This window comes from Bombus fervidus, chromosome 9 (genome assembly GCF_041682495.2).
Source record: "Bombus fervidus isolate BK054 chromosome 9, iyBomFerv1, whole genome shotgun sequence".
NCBI lineage: Eukaryota > Metazoa > Arthropoda > Insecta > Hymenoptera > Apidae > Bombus > Bombus fervidus.
The window spans coordinates 13450116-13467928 of record NC_091525.1 but is presented as its reverse complement, the minus strand read 5'-3'; the positions used below and the strand labels follow the sequence as shown (position 1 = coordinate 13467928).

Genomic DNA, 17813 nt, shown 5'->3' with positions numbered 1-17813 from the left:
TACCCAAATTTTCCCGTTTTCGTTTTCCGGCCGTACTTCGTTGCACGAGTCTCTTTCTCTTTCGAGTATACCGTATGATATCGGGATAAAATTGTAAGTCGCGTTTATCTCCGAAACTAGTTTTACAAAAATGACGGCTTGTGTAGCAACTTGTTACAAAAGTTTGCCAACCTATTGGGTATTTTTAAAAAGCAATCGCCTTTCATCCTGACAGATTCTTTTCGCTTTCGGCCGTGTCGTATTTAAAATTCATCGTACTGAAACGTGAAATCGTTTTTAAATCTTCGAACACGGTTTACGTTCGAGCGAGGTTTAATCCGAACAGACTCTTCCCAACGCGCTATGCGATTGCTTTGCAATCCAAACATTTGCATTTCGCAGATAGAAGGGTTGTAGACGAGTTTTAACGATGCATCGAAGAGGGAGTATAGAGAGAAACCCGTGCGAAACAAGGATCCGAATTACTGGCTCGTCAATGTTCGATGAATCGGTGTGCTGATAGAATACCGATGATGGCAGAGAACAGAGGTCTAAAAGTACATAGTAACCTAGCCACACCCCAATTTAAAAGTACACCGGATAACAGAGTAATTGCACCGTAACACGCTACCTTCTCGTTTTCATCGCTCGGTTTGCTATCTGCACTAACCGCGTCTTGTATCGGGCATAAACGGTATACCTTTTAGATAAACGGAATTTTTGTGGTATATTTGGATAGATCGATAATATAGAGAACTCAAATTATCTAGAAGCTCTGTAGGAGTGTGGAGGTTGAAACCTGGACACGGATCGTTATAATACAAAAGGGAGGAACAGGAGAAATACACATAGAAACGGTCCTGTCGTGATTTCCAATTCACGCCAGCAATCCCTGATTTTAAAAGCGACGTGACCGCGGGGCAAAGGGTGCGCCAGTGCCGCCTCCACCATATTGGTATTCAACGCTCAAAAGGCAAACCTTGCATTCTGCAGTTCGATAGCAAAGGGCTGTGTTCTGATCAACCCCCGATACTGACGAATATACTAGAGGGTGGATTCCACGAATCCCGACTATCAAGCGTGGCTGAAAATATTTCGAATCGTTGGAAAAATTTGGTCTTTTACGGTAGATTCGTTGCAAATACGACACTGCGTTTGGAAATATTTCGCTGCTACTTGTTGTCCCTGTCGTATTTCTTGCACGTGGCTCTATACCGTAGTTCCGAATCAATGAAGCATCTTCGGCTATTACAAAATCGTGGTTGATTAGTTGCAACACAACTTTGACACCGTATACCGACGAATTATCCGTTTACAAGAATCGAAATTATTCTACGTATTAGCTTCGAGATACACCTAGCAACGCAGCAGTGGCATAGCGTTCATAACGCTCCCTGGTTATTACGGCTACGTGCGGACGTGCTCTGTTGTGCAACGAACCAATTCATCTCAAACATGCAGCGTTAAATATTTCGATCGAAGACTATCCCTAAGCGCGCGTTGTTGGGTGATGCGTTGCCATGGGAGGACCTCAAACAGAGGGTGAGCCGTGCAGTTTGCAGGGTCGGTTCCTCTTCGATCCACCTACAGTTACTGCATATGCAAAGCCGTGTATCCGCTGCAAAACATCGATCGTTCCTCGCCTATTCGAATCTCTGTCCAACGATCAACGAAGCGAACATCGAAAGAGAGAAAAGCGAGCGATAGCGCTCGAAAGCAACCGACGAAAGGGGCTTATTATTGCGCAATAGGTCGCGGAACGATGGCAGAGCTCTCGGCAAGAGAAACTGGCTGGCTTTTTATTTCCCGCGAACCTTGAAACACGGAAACGCGACTTTTTCGCGCGGATGTTGGAAAATCCCTCGCGTGATTCGTCTCGCGCGGCTCGAACGAAAGGAATCCGCGCCGTAAACTCGCGTTGCACCATGTTGCGTTCATTGTTGCTTCTAATAAAGCATGCGCCTTTTCTGCGTTTGCAAAAGGAATAAATAACGCCCGGAGCACCGTGGACGAAGGAAAGGCGAACAGGCAGGCCGCCCCTTTTATGGGCTATCTTCCTGGAGAGCTGAAACGAAGCTTCGCGATGAAAGGTTATGCGAGAGAGCCAGACGTGAAAAGAGCGCACGCTGCCTTCCCCATTCTGTTATGCCCGTGCGTATTTCACGAAACACGAGCGCAGTCCGCGAGCTAACAATATCGTAGAATTCGCGCTCAGGATGCTAACGACCGGCTATGTAAGTCGCAAATTAACCCTCGCCGATGTTTTTCGGCGGTAACCCTCGTGGACCGACCGTGCACTGGTCCTGGCAATGAAAATGCGAGAGGGTGGCTACTTCTGTACGCGTACAGTGGCTCGCAAAAGTATTCCAACGCTTACGACGAATCGCTAACTGAAAGTAATATCTTCTACCCGTTTATCGAATCATCGGCATATAAATCTAAGTTACCCGTTAAGAATAGCAATGATATTTTAATATCTACTGTAAATTTTGTACGACGATTGTTTACAGTTCGAGTAGATAATTTTGCGAGCCACTGTATACTTGGTTATGGTTGCTCGTTTCGGAACGTTTCACCGCCATTTAGCGGAGTTCAGAGGGGAAGACACGCCGGCTATTTTACTAGTTATTCTCTTTTTTCAACTCGTGCCAGTCGGCGCTCGAAATGGTGGGTAATTTGAAAGTCGAAACGAAGGTGCAACAACACGCTTTCAGACTGGCTATTACATACGGGGCTATTACACGGACACGTATAATACAGGGTGGTCCGACGAGAGTAAAGTATCTTTGGATCGAGCTGTTTTTCTGCTACATAAATCACGCACTCGACGATTACTAAATTGACTTTCCTCGTACATATTAATTTCATTCGCCCAGCCCTATCGATTCGTCGATGTATAATCGCTTGTTACCGGGCGAATTTATACCACTGTGTAACCATGTCGTTTAATCAATTTGTAATCCATCGATTCATCGCCACCGCGTGCGTGGCAAATGCGCAAACGGAAATGCGAACGACGAACCACCGGTGTCACGCCACCGAAATCGTTGCGGAAATGAAAGCATATTGTTCCCTTTCGTTGCACCTTTAAATTTCCCATGCGCGTAAACGCTCGCGCTTTAGTTACAAATTATCGGAATTTAAAAAAGTATCGTTTCCTCCTTTTTTCGAGAATCAACGAACCGTCGATTTAATCGCATTACGATCGTTCTACGACCTTAAATTTCAAACGAAAGATTTCGAATCTAAGAGCAGATGTATTTCTGCGCATTGAACTAATAAAACGAATTCTAGATAATTTGCACAGCCTCGAACATCGCGCATATTCGATACATTTTTCCTTGAAATTTTCCAAAAATGCGCAAACGTGCGTAGCATCGGCACAGATCGCCGGAATTTAAAATACGAACTTCAAAAATGCAACGCATAATTTTGGATATCCCGTGCATTCCCATAAAATTTTCTATACACTCATAAATATCCACGGTCTACTCGGAAAATCGTCAAAAAATTCTCTGCACGATCGCGCGAAACGTACGATGCCGTATCATACAGGCCCGTATCTTCTTCATCGATCGACCTACCGCAACGCGTACGCGTCTCGTCGCCAGAGGGACGATTAAACGCCAGACGTAGAGCTTCGACAGGCTCTCCCTCTGAAATATATATGTATAATATTCGCGTGTGTGCATACACGGCTGAATGCGATGGAATCGAGATTCCGGTGTAATAACGAGTCACGTGAACGTGCATCGCACACGAACAGGGGGTGTAAGTGCACGAACCACCGCGTGGGAAATGGTATTGATTTTGCCTCGTATTTGGGGTAGGACGACAGTGTTACGGCGTAGTCCGGCAAGTCAGAGGATTCGTTATAGGGTGAACGCAGACGAAAAGCGAAACGGACCTCGCGTGAGAGATTATTTCGACGAGATCTCGGGGTGGAACTCGTACGCGGAGCGCATGGCGTTCTCAGCAGCTACGTTTAAGGATTGTGTGTTCCAGCGCGATACGTTTCTCGAAAAATTTCTTAAAAATAAAAATTCTGAGTCACGGATGGACAAAACTGAACGTAGAACAGCTTTTTTTTCTTTACAATAACGAAACGAACGTACGACGAAGAATTGAGAAAGTTGAAATTTCAGCGATCGATCATCAAATTATCGGAAAGCGATATCGTTGGTGTAACAGGGTTGAGATAACTGTCTGATTAATATAGATATACTACGTGTTAAATGGAAACGAAAGGATACGATAGCGTCAAGTTTTCGTAATTTATGTATCATGCGTGTATGTATTAAAAGATACGACAAATTTCGCGTACTTGCAGTTAATCGATATACAAACGCGTACAATAAATACAACGGCGTACGAATGCTTCTTGTATCTACCGTATAGGAGAGTAAAAGGAGGAAGAATGGAAGCGAAGAATTTCTTAGACGGACTTAAAGCAAGAGGATCTGCCGGTAGTCACCGTGACCTTGCTCTATCGCGTACCTTCCGCTTTAAGGAATCCCGTATAGCTCCTCTTCGCTTTTCCCGCAGCTCTAGCGAGGTTACTATTTCAAACTTTCCCCGGTCGTGGTTAACGCGTACAGCGTGACATCGAGTCTCGAATACGATACGACAAAGTGTACGATACGCGAGATATTAATTTAAATAACGCGATGCGATATTAGTTGTTCCTTTACCTTAATGTGATAGGAGTTGAGTTTAGTGCGTGGCAGGCTGTTGAAGGCGCTGAAATCCAGTCGACGGGAGAAGATTCCATTCGCACCGCAACTTTGCCTGCAACGGAACATAGAAATACATATTGTGCTTCATACTTTCTCTTTAACGATTATATATTATTTCTAACAATTACAACGACTATAAATTGCATAAATATTACGATCGTATCTAATACACGTTTCCTATACGCTGTGTTGTTCGACGAAATTTTTGGGGTTAAAAAAAGATACAGCGGAAAAAATCGGGGATCCTGCGTTTCACGATACGTAATAATTTCGTTCCTCCCTTCGCTTGATAACCCTCGGCGTGTCGCGTAACGGGAGGGTCGCTTTTTGAACTCGTACGTTTATCCTCGCAAGCCGATGAAAACGAGCTCGCCGAAGATACGCAGCCTGCGTTCTACCACTCGTCGTTGAGTTTCGCGTGCGTGCCAGCCAGGGAATACACGTGGTTACGCGTGTGCCTACCTTCCCCGGCTCATACGCCAGAAAGGGAAAAAAGTCGCGGAATATAAACCCAGCCGAATGGAAGAATTTGCCGCCGGACGAACGCGAAGCGCACGTACCTCCGCCCTCGATCGACGCGTAAAACTTTGAAATCTCGCAGAAGGGAAACTGAATTCTCGAAATTGCTCTCGGCTAGATAATGTCTACAACGTCGGAAGGGACGTGGAATTCGACGGTGGTAGACGAGGATTCGGTTGGAGGCGACGCGACGAACGCGCGTCGTTGGAACAGGGCAGGGCACGTATCTGCGTTTCACACTCGGCTGACCCTGATGTCTGATTCTGCGAGCGCCTGCGACTGACGTCTATCCCAACGACAGGTAACTTCTGTCGACTAGATTCCACGATGAAACGAGTACGCTGCCTGCTAGAGCATGTTTTGTTACTTCGAAGAGGAAATCGATGCTGAGGAAACTGCGCAAAGTTCCCAGACTAGAATATCGTTGTAGCGATATGCGTGTACCGTTCTATCTGCCTCCGGTTCGTTTACGTTCTACGTTGTTGGATCTCGATGCATATCGCGGTCAGAGATACGTTAATAAGAATATTTTTATTGCGTTTCGCGACGTCTAAACTTGATACACGCGGTTCTCGAAAGTCGGCTGGGATTCACTTCGCTTTTTGCAAATTTTATCGATTTTGTTGTCTCCATACGATATTTAGAACCGCGAACCGGATAAACCGGAAGAATTTTCGTCCAACTTGATGTTCGTAAAATCGAGGTGCTATTCCACTATTTTTCCAACTTTTGTAACATTTATTTATTAAGACATCGAAAACACGATAAATCTTAGGGGAAATTTAAAAAGAATAATTGCCAGATCGTTACAGAATCGATTGGTTCAACTTCTCAACGATTAGCACGTGACACACACACGCCTATGGAAAAATACAGGCTCGTAGAGCGGATGCGAAAAAATCGTGGCGATGACCGTGGAGATCGCGCCTGTGGACGGAAGTTACGTCAGAACAACAGCAGGAAGACGCGAGCAAACGAAACAGGCGCGCAACAGAACGGTAGGCAGAGAGTCGGCAGGCAAGAGAGCCGGATGAACGACTGGCATTGTGTACGGTGGGGGCCGACCTTAACCTTGGCCTCCACTCCAACGAGTCCATCCTCTATCGTCGCCCGTATTCGTAACTTTCGGCAATGTCAACTCGGGGTCGCGAAAATATTGCGCGCTATCGTCGCATGTATCGTGCATACCGCAGATGCGTAGAAAAAAACAAACATCCTACACAACTGTATTATGCAACGCGACGACAGTCGGTGCATTCTTTTTAGCTTCTTCGAGCGTTGTTGTTCGTGCATTGACCGAATTCGCGAATCGTGGAAGAACGTAGAGGAAGAAATACATTCTCTCCTTGGAATGGCAAAGATACTCGATCGACGGATAGTCGAGATCGTCCGATCGTTTTCGCGATTAATTCAGAAAAAGGGGAGCGGAATTACGAGAGGAATTTTCGTTACGCTTGGATATATTGTTGCAATTAAATAAAGTTGTGACCTTGGAAACACACGATTTATTACATCGTTGCACACGAAGGTCGCGGGAGAAACCACAACGTAAGTACGTTTTTACCGATCTTCCTCGATAAACGTTTATTTCGCATGCTAAATATCATAGCGTATACTTTCAATATTTCATACATTTTATCGCGAACTTTAGCAGCTTTAAATTTAGAGTGTCGTTAATCGAACGAAGTAACCGGAACGTTCGAAAGGACGAGAGAACGAGGCTCGTCGAATTCGTCGCTCCAAAAAAGGATCGTACTCGGTGCTGGTGCATTTGCATACAAGCAGAGCGTAACGAAGCCGCGTAATCGTTGCTCGAAAATCGATATTTACGTTCGATCGCGAAAGACCGAGCTTGCACCGGCGTCGTACGAATATAGGGGGCCGTGGTATCTCTGTGCGTCGTTAATTTACACGATGCTAGAACCGACCAAAGCGACCGGTTATTTTCAATCACTGCCACTTACACGTTACTCGTCTCGCCGCCGATCGTGTGTGTTCGTCGTTCGATGACTAACGCACAGCACGGGTTACGCAACCTCCGCGAGAAAGGAGAATCGATAAAGTCGTTATTTCGTCGGGACACGAATACCGTCGTCGCGTGACGATTCCCCGTGAAATCGCATCAACGCGATTACCGGCGGTACATCGGTTCGAAACTGGGCAACGAGAGTCGAGCATTAAGCCGGCGAGAGATGGAAAAACGCGCAGTTTCTGCCTTCGAAAGCGTCAGCATTCGAATAGCATTGTATCTATGGCGCGCGAAAGTATTTGAACGCGTGTAACAAGAGAAAACTTGGCAAACCTTTTCAAATATATTACGCGCGTTACACGAAATTTTTTGCGATGTCGTTAAAATTCGGAAGCAATTTAAAGGTTTATAAAGAAGAATAGCGAAATAGACGCGTATACGCATGGCGTTGGTAAAAAGTTCAGTTCGATTTATTTCAAATTAGTCTTCGTAGATTTGCTGGAATCGGTGAAAGATTGAACCACCTCCTTATCTTTTTAATCTTTCTAAATCATGTGCACGATATGTCTAGAATCCCAAAGCTCCATTAGCATAGACCGCCATTTCAGCGATTGCAACAAAATCGCGATGCCCGTGCTCGTCGACAGTCTCTCCGTTACTTTCTCTTTAATTGCCATCGGTGAAACATAATCCACGTAAAAAGAGAATCGGCCTCCTCTCTATTCTAACTGGGAGAATTTAAAAAAAAAAACAAAACTATACTTGCGAGCCATTAAAAGACCACGATGCAGCGACGTGCGTACGTGACGATGACTAAAAAAAAAAAAAAGGGTTGTCCCGTGGTTCGATTTATTCCACTAAAGAAACCGGTTTTCGAAGCTAGGTCGTGCGTATTATCGTGAAAACGGCTGGGACAGAAGCGACATCGTGTTTCTCTTGGTCGGAAAAAAAATTATTATCTAACCTTGAGCCTGTCAGTAGGCCGCGCGCGTCACTTCCGAATTGATGGGCGACCTGGAAAGGAAACTGTCTTATCTCGAATTCCTTCGGATTGTGCACGCCACTGTGTTTCGTCAAACGCTCACGCATTGTTCTTCGAACGTGAAAAACCGCTCCGTCGTTACCGATATGCGTCGACGTATCTCGGCTTTTAAAACAACACCAGTTTCTTTAAATAGCCGCCTCTAGCGGACAGGAAAATCGAGCCGAAGAGATATTTATTTATAGACAAGTCGTCGGTACGATTAAACACGGCCATTTGAAATTGTAATCGACCAATTAGCAATCCTCGTCGCCACGAATATGCAGATTCTACGGTCGCGAGATGATTAGAAAAAGTTCCATGACGTTGCGCGCCATATACGCCACATTCTTCGACAATGTGGAAATTTGGAACGTTCGTTGTACGATTGGAAACTTTTGCCTTCTCCAAGATTTAACTGGAATCGAACAACCCTGTCTTGTATCCATATACACGTTTATCGTGTATGCGTAATAAAACAAAGTAGAAAAAAAAAAATCCGTACGATCGGTTTAATTTGTAATCGTAGATCTCGTGCCAGATTCACGACCACCTGCGATCCGTTAGAAATAGCGGAGAATTTTTCAACGACAAGCTCGAGATTCGTTAAAAAATGCAAATACGTGTAACTAAAATAACATGGTTGGATACGTTTCATTGGGTCAACCGTAGTGCAAAACGATCTGTGCTGGTTTCTTTCGTTGACCTGGTATGTGGAAAGTCTAGAGTGGACAACCCTTCTCCATTGACACCATCTCCTCGACGATCTCGTAACACGAGCCACGGTTACGGCAGTATTTGCGAGTGAATCAGTTTTTGCAATTCGACACCATACGATAATACGTCCGGCACGAACGCACGGATCGGTCCGTCGTAATCGAGGTTTGTATTTCTAGGAAGTGTTTCGTAATCGATGATTCGTTCCAAAGCCGGCGTATGAATGACGCCGGGCGTCGAGACGACGTCTTACAAACTTACACGACGAGCATAGAACTCTGATGGTATTGCGTGCACGGATGGACCACGGGGTTTATCAAACCGAATATTTTCTCGTAATTTATCCCGTGGACGACGATTAGTCGGTTAATTACAATTACACTCCGGTTCTTCGAAACGTGCCAAGCATTCCTCGGGAAAAATTCGATAAAATAAAATTCGTTGGTTTCCCAGGCGTTCGTTCCCTCCTTCCCGATTCTACGCGCTATATACAATTTTGTGAAATTTTAATTTATCATACTTGAGCTACATCTATCTTTCATTTCTTTAAATAAATTACACAGTGTATTAAAAATCGCAATTACATCGCTTTAGCTTTCGACGCCTGACGACGTATAACGTTCACATGCACCGTGTCACTGAATATTACGTTCCTCGCGAGTCAAACGACAGTCTCGAAATGAGCATCTCGAGGAACGCGTATCTAGGAACTCTCGGAGTACCGAAGCAATCTTCGATAACAGGCGTGAAGTTGAACGTAGAAAATGTTTTCTCACGAAGATGGGGGGATCTGAAATTCAACGTGACCAGGTGGCACGGTACGAGTGGTGGAACGAACCAAGGACGCGTACGCGTCTTGCAAAGTGATTTGCGAACCCGGTGCGGCCATTGCAAGGTCGTGAGCGTTACGCGCATCCGGGCCGCAGCTTGTTAAGCTTTTGAAGGCCAAGCGAGCACATCCTTGGAATTTTAATCAGTCTATTTGCCTATCGCGTCGCTTTCGGCGCCGGCAGTTCTCGTCCAAAATTCGACCCACTGTTGCGTTTCGCACAAAAAGGACGTCACAGTGTGCCACCGTATACCAGCATATGCAAATTGCCAGGACGGAAAGTGTCAAACCATCATAACCTTGACTTTTAATTAAGTTTCTCGAAATAATGGTCGTTTAGAAGGATAAATGGAATCATCGAAAATACGGTATATCAAGTAGAAACGACGTGGCACGGTTCTAAAGTCAATAAGAAGCTGGTTTTCGAAGAACGAGAACGATGGATTCAAAAACAGCAGGGAGCCAGGAAGCGTCAACTCGAAATTGTTTCTTTCTGTTTCTTCTATAAGATATGGGGGACCGATAGTAGGACAAAAATTTGAAATTAAAATATCTATAAATATACGCGGATAACATTCACATGCCAAAATTATACGCGCTCGTACAGAACACGTACGTATATCGCGCGTCTAAACGCGGCAACATCAATGGCTATCGCTTCGTAATACCTTAAATTTACGACCACGGTATATCATAGAGAACGAAGAATCGGCCGCGAGTCAACAGCAGCCAACGTCATTTTCGCGCTGAAGAAACACGCGACAGCCTGCTAGCTACTCCTGGTTGGGGCACGCGTGACCCACGAGACACCTGCGTACACACGTTCGACTCGTTCGTATTTATAGTCGATAAACGACTTGTTTACACAGGTATAGTTTCATACGCAGACTCGGTTCTACAAAAAGGGGTCGGATGAAAATGGTGGCGGAGAAAGAAGAAGAAAAAAAGCGTAGAAGCGTTGTTCGTGTTGTTGCGGAGAAGAGAACGAGAACCGACTATGCTGACCGAAGTAATAACGATGTTTTTCACTTGGAGCATTTTTGCGCAGTTAAACACAAGCGATAAGAAGAGTCTCCTGACTCAGATGTCGTTCCGTTCCTATTCTCAATGACAGTATCTCGTTGCTCCGCTCTTTTTCGTTCTTTCTTCTCGTCGTTCTTCATCGTGTCGCGTATTTAACTGTTAAGTGTTTACAACGGTACGTTGCACAAGCGAGGACAGAACGTGGTGAGAGCAATTTGAGATGCTTGCGACGATTAGTTTACTTATTGTAGCTATAAATAGAATAACATATTCCAATACATTGACTCACGAAAATATTTCTCCGCTTATCTTATCGTATGTTTGTCCCATATCGTACGCGTTATATAAAATATATTGAAATTTTATAAACAGTTTGATCCGTTTCGAAGAAGGCTACGAGTTTTGATAATTTTAGCGAGCACTCGCAGGGTTCATATTACGTAGAATGATACGAAACTGACGTCGATGACGGCGGATAACGATGGTTGGTGTTCGCGCGTGACACGACCCCCGACACGCGTATCTCTGACGCAACACGCGCGATGGGCGAAAGAGGAATCACGCTGAAACGCGCATCACGACAATGTCACGAGTTTGCATTAGGTACCGAGCTGTGTACTGTCAGATAGCACCGATTATCGTACAAGTATTATCGGCCTCTACAGCCTGATAATGCTTCTACGTCAATAAGGTCGAGGCAATGTATTTTCACATACAGAACAGCGTCACGGCGAATTTCTATCGACGAATCTGTTAAACTTAGAACGAACCGGTACATCTATAGTACCGGATGAGTGAAAGTTGGAAAGACAGGCAGAATAAGAAACAACGTAACTTTTAATACCAAAGTATCAAAGTATTTCACGTATTACCTCGTCTATGGTTCGCGCAACGACTTTGTCGTTCTTCGGATAATCGTGAAAATCGTTACTCCGAAAGTTTCTGACTCTGAGCAGTGGTCGACCAAAGCGATCAACGGACTGAACGAAAATGCGTACGAGCTGCAACGTATTGCTTCGATCGACAGGTTGTCGCAAAGTTGCAAAACAGAATAATCCTGAAAAGTTCAGCAGTCACGACGTCTTCGCTTAGCTAGCTAGGAGGACGAGACCGGCGGGATTCGCTTCACGAATTACTTACGAAGGACGTGAGGATCTTACTAAGGAGGCTGTGAAGCAGCTGCCAGCTGCAATTTCCTCCGAGCACCGCACTCACTCTCTTTAGACAGTTAAGATGGGCAGAGGTGAGTAACCAACGGCTTCGAATTCTTCCAAAGCAACTCGCAGGTGTGCGCTAATGAGTCGAACGACGATAATGGAAAGTCCATTCTCAAGAAGGAACTCGGACACAATGAACCATCGTCCGGATTGTCCTGAGATGCTTTTACCAGCTTTTCATAACACATCCGTATACAGAAAACTCTTTCGCTTCTGTACCGTGTGAACGGTGGAAAGCGTTTGTTGGCCCGCGTGGCCAGAAAATATCGATCGATAATTTCCACTAGACTGGAAACGAGACCCTGACCCTCTGCTCTGTATATCACACCAAACTATCGATGTTCATAGCGGTTTCCTACGCGTAATCGAATCTTTTTCAATTTCAACTTTTTTTTACACCGTACGATGCTTTGATACAGCGAGAAATATTTTTCAAATTACCAGGTGGCTGGAAAAGTACACGTTTGTCCCCTAGATCGATTAAAGGGGAGGATTCTGATAAAACTGTCGGGCCGTAAAAAACGAAAGGCACGAGTTGTATTCTCGATTTAATAACGTAATCAGATAGATTCACGAAGCTCATCTACGAGAAAGATCGTCGACGGAAGAACAAGCGAGATTGCCTGTTTACGCAAGACCAGAAAGAGATGCGTTTAACTAGTTCTTTACAGGCCATTTTCGCCGCATCAGCTTCATAGCTGAAAGGCAGGTAGATGGATCGCTGATTAGGTCAAGCTTTCAAACAGAAAACTATGCGTTTTAATCTCTGTATACGTGCATCGAATAGTCGGATAACAGAAGAGTGGACGAGAGTGGAGCATTCGGAGGAGTCGCTACAAGAATGGGTAAGATACACGGAGGAATCGCGAAGACCGGTTCTTCCGGTCGGTTTGAGGCTTCCTATTAATAGGAAGACATACATATGTAAGTATGCGGAATGGAGAGGCGCGAGCAAAGAAAAAAAACTAACTTTCACGACTGTCGATGTGGGAGAGAAGAATCGTGGGCCGACACCGGTCACTGATACGTGCACCGAATCCACGATCCTGATCTTCTCGAGTTCGCTTCATCGCGCGAGTTGTACGACGGCTATAAAAATTATTTGCAGGCTATTGTATTCGAAGACTACAGGGGAAGAACGATCGGTGACGTACCGAGATGGTCGCAATTATCGTGTCTCGTCGTAGTATTAATGAAATTTCAGAGTGCTCTGTATAATACGCGTAGAAATTTTCTATACGTGCACGGATACTTTCGTGAATCACTGTAGCTATCCTCGATTCGGAGTGTACACAGTGTACATATTTACAGACACGCGTTTCTCCCTCGATACACAAACGGTCACTCTTGCCGAGAAATATCCTTCGGCTTTTCCACTGGACACGGATACTTGGTCCGATAGAGGGAGAAGGGTTCGCCATGGAACCTGAATACACGAATGATACTAAGCTGGGCACAATTCTTTCGCAGAAGAGAACACGGGATAATAATTTGGACGTTAGGACGAGTCAGAGTAGTTTTGTCGTAGAGTAAACTAAAAGTTCGACGCCTCCCGCTGGAGTTTTCCTAGTTGTTTAGGATCGTTCGCACTCGATCGCTTCCTTAAGTTGTAGCTGTGGTATAATCTGGTCGGTTCGTGGAAGGACGAACTCTTGTTTGAAAAGAGAATTATCCTTCAATTTTTCGGAAGCTTCGGGAAAATCTGGTTGATTCGAGACGAATGTTTTAACAAGACGTCTATTTTCTAATTATTATTATTATTATTATTAGTTACCATCGTCGATCTTTTGCGTTTAAACGCGCGAGAAAAAGATTTCGTTGGAAATGGCGAAAGAAATTTTTATGAAATGTCGTATGGAACGTAAAGAATCGTGACAGCGTAACTTGCATTCCGAGTGCAAAGGATTAACGTAGCAAAATTCCACTAACCAGTTCACGCCATAATACTGCTGTATTCTGCTGTGATTTAATCGCGTAGCTCGTAGAAAGTCATCTATCGTTCCCTCGGATTTAAAATAGAACCGCGAGAGCGTGTCGCGTTTAAAAGCCAACGTGTTTGATTCAGCCGATCGAAATTTGTTTGCTCGGCTAATATTATGCTAGATCCTTATCATTTATAGCGGTGAGTTGTTTTCGCGGCTTGTCGTCGTTTTATGAAATCGTTCGCGCAATCGAGCAACCTTTTCTTTCTCTCCTTCTCTGCACCTTCCCAATCCGTTTACCTTTATTTTCTTTTTCTGCCTTGGCCTTTAATTAGTAGTTGGACGCTTCGATCGAAATTACCATACAATTAGTCATGGGATCCGAAACGCTTCGAGTCCTTTCGAATCCGGATAGCTGACGAAAGATTCGAATCGTTTGAAACATGGCTCGAAGCGTAGAAAACTTTTGGCCTTTGTATTACGTTACGCGTGTTTGGTTATCGTGAAAGTTTTGATAAATATAAAAGTCTCGGAAGTTTCCATAGGTTTTCGAAGCTCGACGAGCGTTCACAAGTATCTTACAAGAATTTTTAATACCTGCTACGTTTAATCCACGTTTCGTTAACGCAATCTACGTGTATCAAGCGTATATTTTTGTATTCGTCTCGGGTTTTACCGACGTAATCGCGATTGTCGTTCGTCGTTAAAGTACCGATTGAATTGCAAAAACGTCCATATAACGCACGTAATATGCTCATTAAAATTTTCAACGGGGAATGTCCGATTACTTTCGCGAGTCGTCGTAGAAAGGGACGAAAAGGTCTTCCTCGGCGAGCGTTTCGTCGAGTCCTGTCCACGCTGCACACCCTTTGTCGCGAGCTGCCTTTGACACTATGTCGCTACCGACATGGAGCAACGGGGGCTGTGTAGCTTGAAAGCGTGCGATTTTACGTGTCAGATTCAGGAGTCGCCCTCTCGGAAGCGGAACAGAGAAGAGCAGAGCGGAGCAAAAGGGGGACAACGACACAGGCATCGCGTCGTCCGAATCGTTACACGCTTTGTGCAACTCGAGTGACTTGTCACCGATGCCAGGAACCGGCCAAATCGAGAGGGTAAAGCAAAGTAAACCGAGCCACCGTGCGTTCATGGGAGAACCAGTCGATAATCGCAATAGAACGTTTATTTACCTCCAGAGACTGCAACGACGACGAGGTTTTTGCGTCGATACACCCGTCAGGACAAACACGCCTCGGGAGAGGAAAGCACTGTCGGGAAAACACAAGTATTTCGGGGAATATAATGGCGAGTTTACAAATAATTATCCCGAAGGAGACGTACCTCTGTTTGCTCGATTCCTCCCTTTAGTTTATATACCCTACGTCTTCTCGATACGCTTCCCAAAATGTTTATATCCGTCTGTACAAACCTCTCGTCCTTTGATATTAAAACCGAGCTAGCAAACAGATACAGAAATATATAGGAAAGATATTATTTCATTGTCTTTGTTATGTATTACGAGTACTACGAATTCTATTAATATAATTATACAGAAAGTATAAAAGTCTAGCGCCAAACAACAATCTAGTTTAACAATCTAGATAATTGTAACTTTCAGGTAAGATCCTTTGTCGCGTAGCGAGAAGAAAATTCAAAGTTCTCATCGTCGTTTGTCATCGGCAGAAAAGAGAAAAGACAGGCGCGTTGATTACCAGAAATTAAGCGATTCGCGAGCGTGCACTCGCTGCTCCAAGGAAGGCTGCTCGTTTCTTCCAACCTCTCGCGATAACGATCCGTGGTTTATGCACGCGAGTAGGTCCCAAGCGACCAAAGGAGGTGTTACCGTGTTCGAGAAACGATGAAACTGGTTTCTAAAACTCGGTCCACGGTCACGTTCGACCGAAAGAGAAACTGAGAAGCGACACGGGTACAATACGAGCACACGGAGAACGCCACGGACGAGGTTGACACGGATCCCAACGTCCAATAAACCGAAATGGAGTCCGACCGTGTGTCACGGAAGAACCGTAAGGACCAGATATAAGGCTCTCCTTGTACAGGGACTTATCCCCGTTGTGATAACGGTCCGAACGAATCTAAGGGTCGAGAGGATTACGCGAATACTCGTCCACTGGTTAATCCGCTCCGAGTTTGCTCGTACGCAGTTATACGCGCGACGAATCTCCAGATTACGCGTCTGACACGTTCAAACGACCGGAGAGAACGCGAAACCACGGCCAGAGTTTCAGAAAATGGCTTCAAACTTATTCCCTGGCGCGGCTCCGCTTTACAGTATTCGCTCGTTTAAAGGAAGTCTCCGCGAGCAACCAGTTGGTTAAGAGCTGGATTTCATATCCTGCTAGGCGAGTCTTCTCCTTTCGGTTATCTACTTTTGGACGAGTCGGAGAATCTTTGCAGATAAAGATAGAAACGATTCCTAGATTTGGTTCGACGGTCTATGGAGTCTATGGATCACCTACCTGCGAGTGGTCTTTGCCGAGAATCTTTTTGGATTCTGTAAATTCCTAAAATGCTTTCGATTTCTGGTATACGCGTGGAACCTTATTACGCGTCGATCATATTATCGTCGACGATAATTTTGTAACGTGAAAATAGAATAAAAAATTATCGCGGTATTTGAAGTTTCTTTACGATCTTCTTACCTACGCAATCTACCTACGTACTTTTAAATAACGAGAATTTTCGTTACGTTCTCGTAGTAACGAAAAGATCAGTCGAGATTAATTTCTGATAAACGTTTCTCCTTTTACTGTACGACGATGATCCGATCTAAGTCTCTCTATTATCTACGCTCGGGTAAGAATCTTCGAGGATAATAACAGAAATGCTTGCAATTCCCGAATCCTACTTCAACCGTCTAGAAGTTAATTATCTACCGACAAATACTCTTAGTCGAGAATCTTTTTGGATTTTGTAGATTCCTACGATAGTTTCTGTCCCAAGAATGGTCGAAAAAGCGGGGGGAAAATTAGAAACGACTGGAAGAAAGCAGTGCGGAACGAAAAAAGAAAAGAAAAAAATACGCGTCGTGAGGATTCCAGCTTGCTCGGTGTAATTCGTCGAAAGGGCATGGACTATTACGAGACTCTCGCACTACGGTGCAAGCAAACTTCGTCCGTCGTCTCTAATTAAAAAATTCCTTCTAGCGGTGCGACCCACAAAGTTGCGAACGGGTTAACCCATTCGAAATCCACTGCGGCGCCATCCAGTCGTCCAGACCAATCGGTTTCGTAATGGTTCGCGTGTACGTTTTGCGAATTCTCGCATAATCGTGTTACGTAAGTCGAAACGAATTTTGTATTTAAAGTCGAGATACACCGGCTGGCGTCATTGTTCCAGGTATATAATTCGAACGATCCCTACCGTCCACGATTCGTTCCCAGGAAACACAGCGCTGCTCCATTAACCTTGCTGTTGTTCTCCTCGTTTCTCTTTCGCGTTTGAGTCTCCGTTAAATAGACAGAAGACTAGCTACATCAGTCGAATTTAATCGAAACTGTTCTATTGGAATTTAAGCGAGTATCGCATCATACCCTTAAATAACGTGGAAATTTACGATACTAATCAACTACGTGTTCCAAAGTCCGTGCGCAATTTTTGAACTTCTCGCAGACTCGAGTACGATATCGGTGTTGCTGATTGAAAATTCTATTTTGCACGCTATGCATATGTACGCGTCTCGTTACTGTGTTTCTATAGGAAGACGAAGCGAATAAAGCGATTTGAAACTTTTCAAGAGAGAAATCCACGTTGATCGAGATCGCGTAGTCCAAAGTTCCATCGTATCTTTATTTTCTTGTTCTCGAAGAAGCAACGAAAGAAGGTCAAAAGTAATAATAACCGGTAAATTAGAATCGAGAAAA

At 44.6% G+C, this 17813-nt stretch overlaps 1 protein-coding gene across 3 annotated transcripts in view; it reads right to left on the bottom strand.

The window, feature by feature from the left end:
* LOC139991018 (headcase protein) overlaps positions 1 to 17813 on the bottom strand; it is a 146914-nt gene that overhangs the window by 113908 nt on the left and 15193 nt on the right. Inside the window, exons 1-2 of one of the 3 annotated variants that reach the window (XM_072010778.1) lie at positions 9526 to 9660; positions 4671 to 4767 (exon numbers count right to left, since the gene is read on the bottom strand). In XM_072010778.1, coding sequence (XP_071866879.1) covers positions 4671 to 4767; positions 9526 to 9527 — 99 coding nt within the window. In that variant the 5' untranslated portion in view covers positions 9528 to 9660. Of the gene's footprint in view, positions 1 to 4670; positions 4768 to 8167; positions 8389 to 9525; positions 9661 to 17813 lie in introns of those variants that run through there. The other 2 variants (XM_072010777.1, XM_072010776.1) reach the window with 2 other exon arrangements.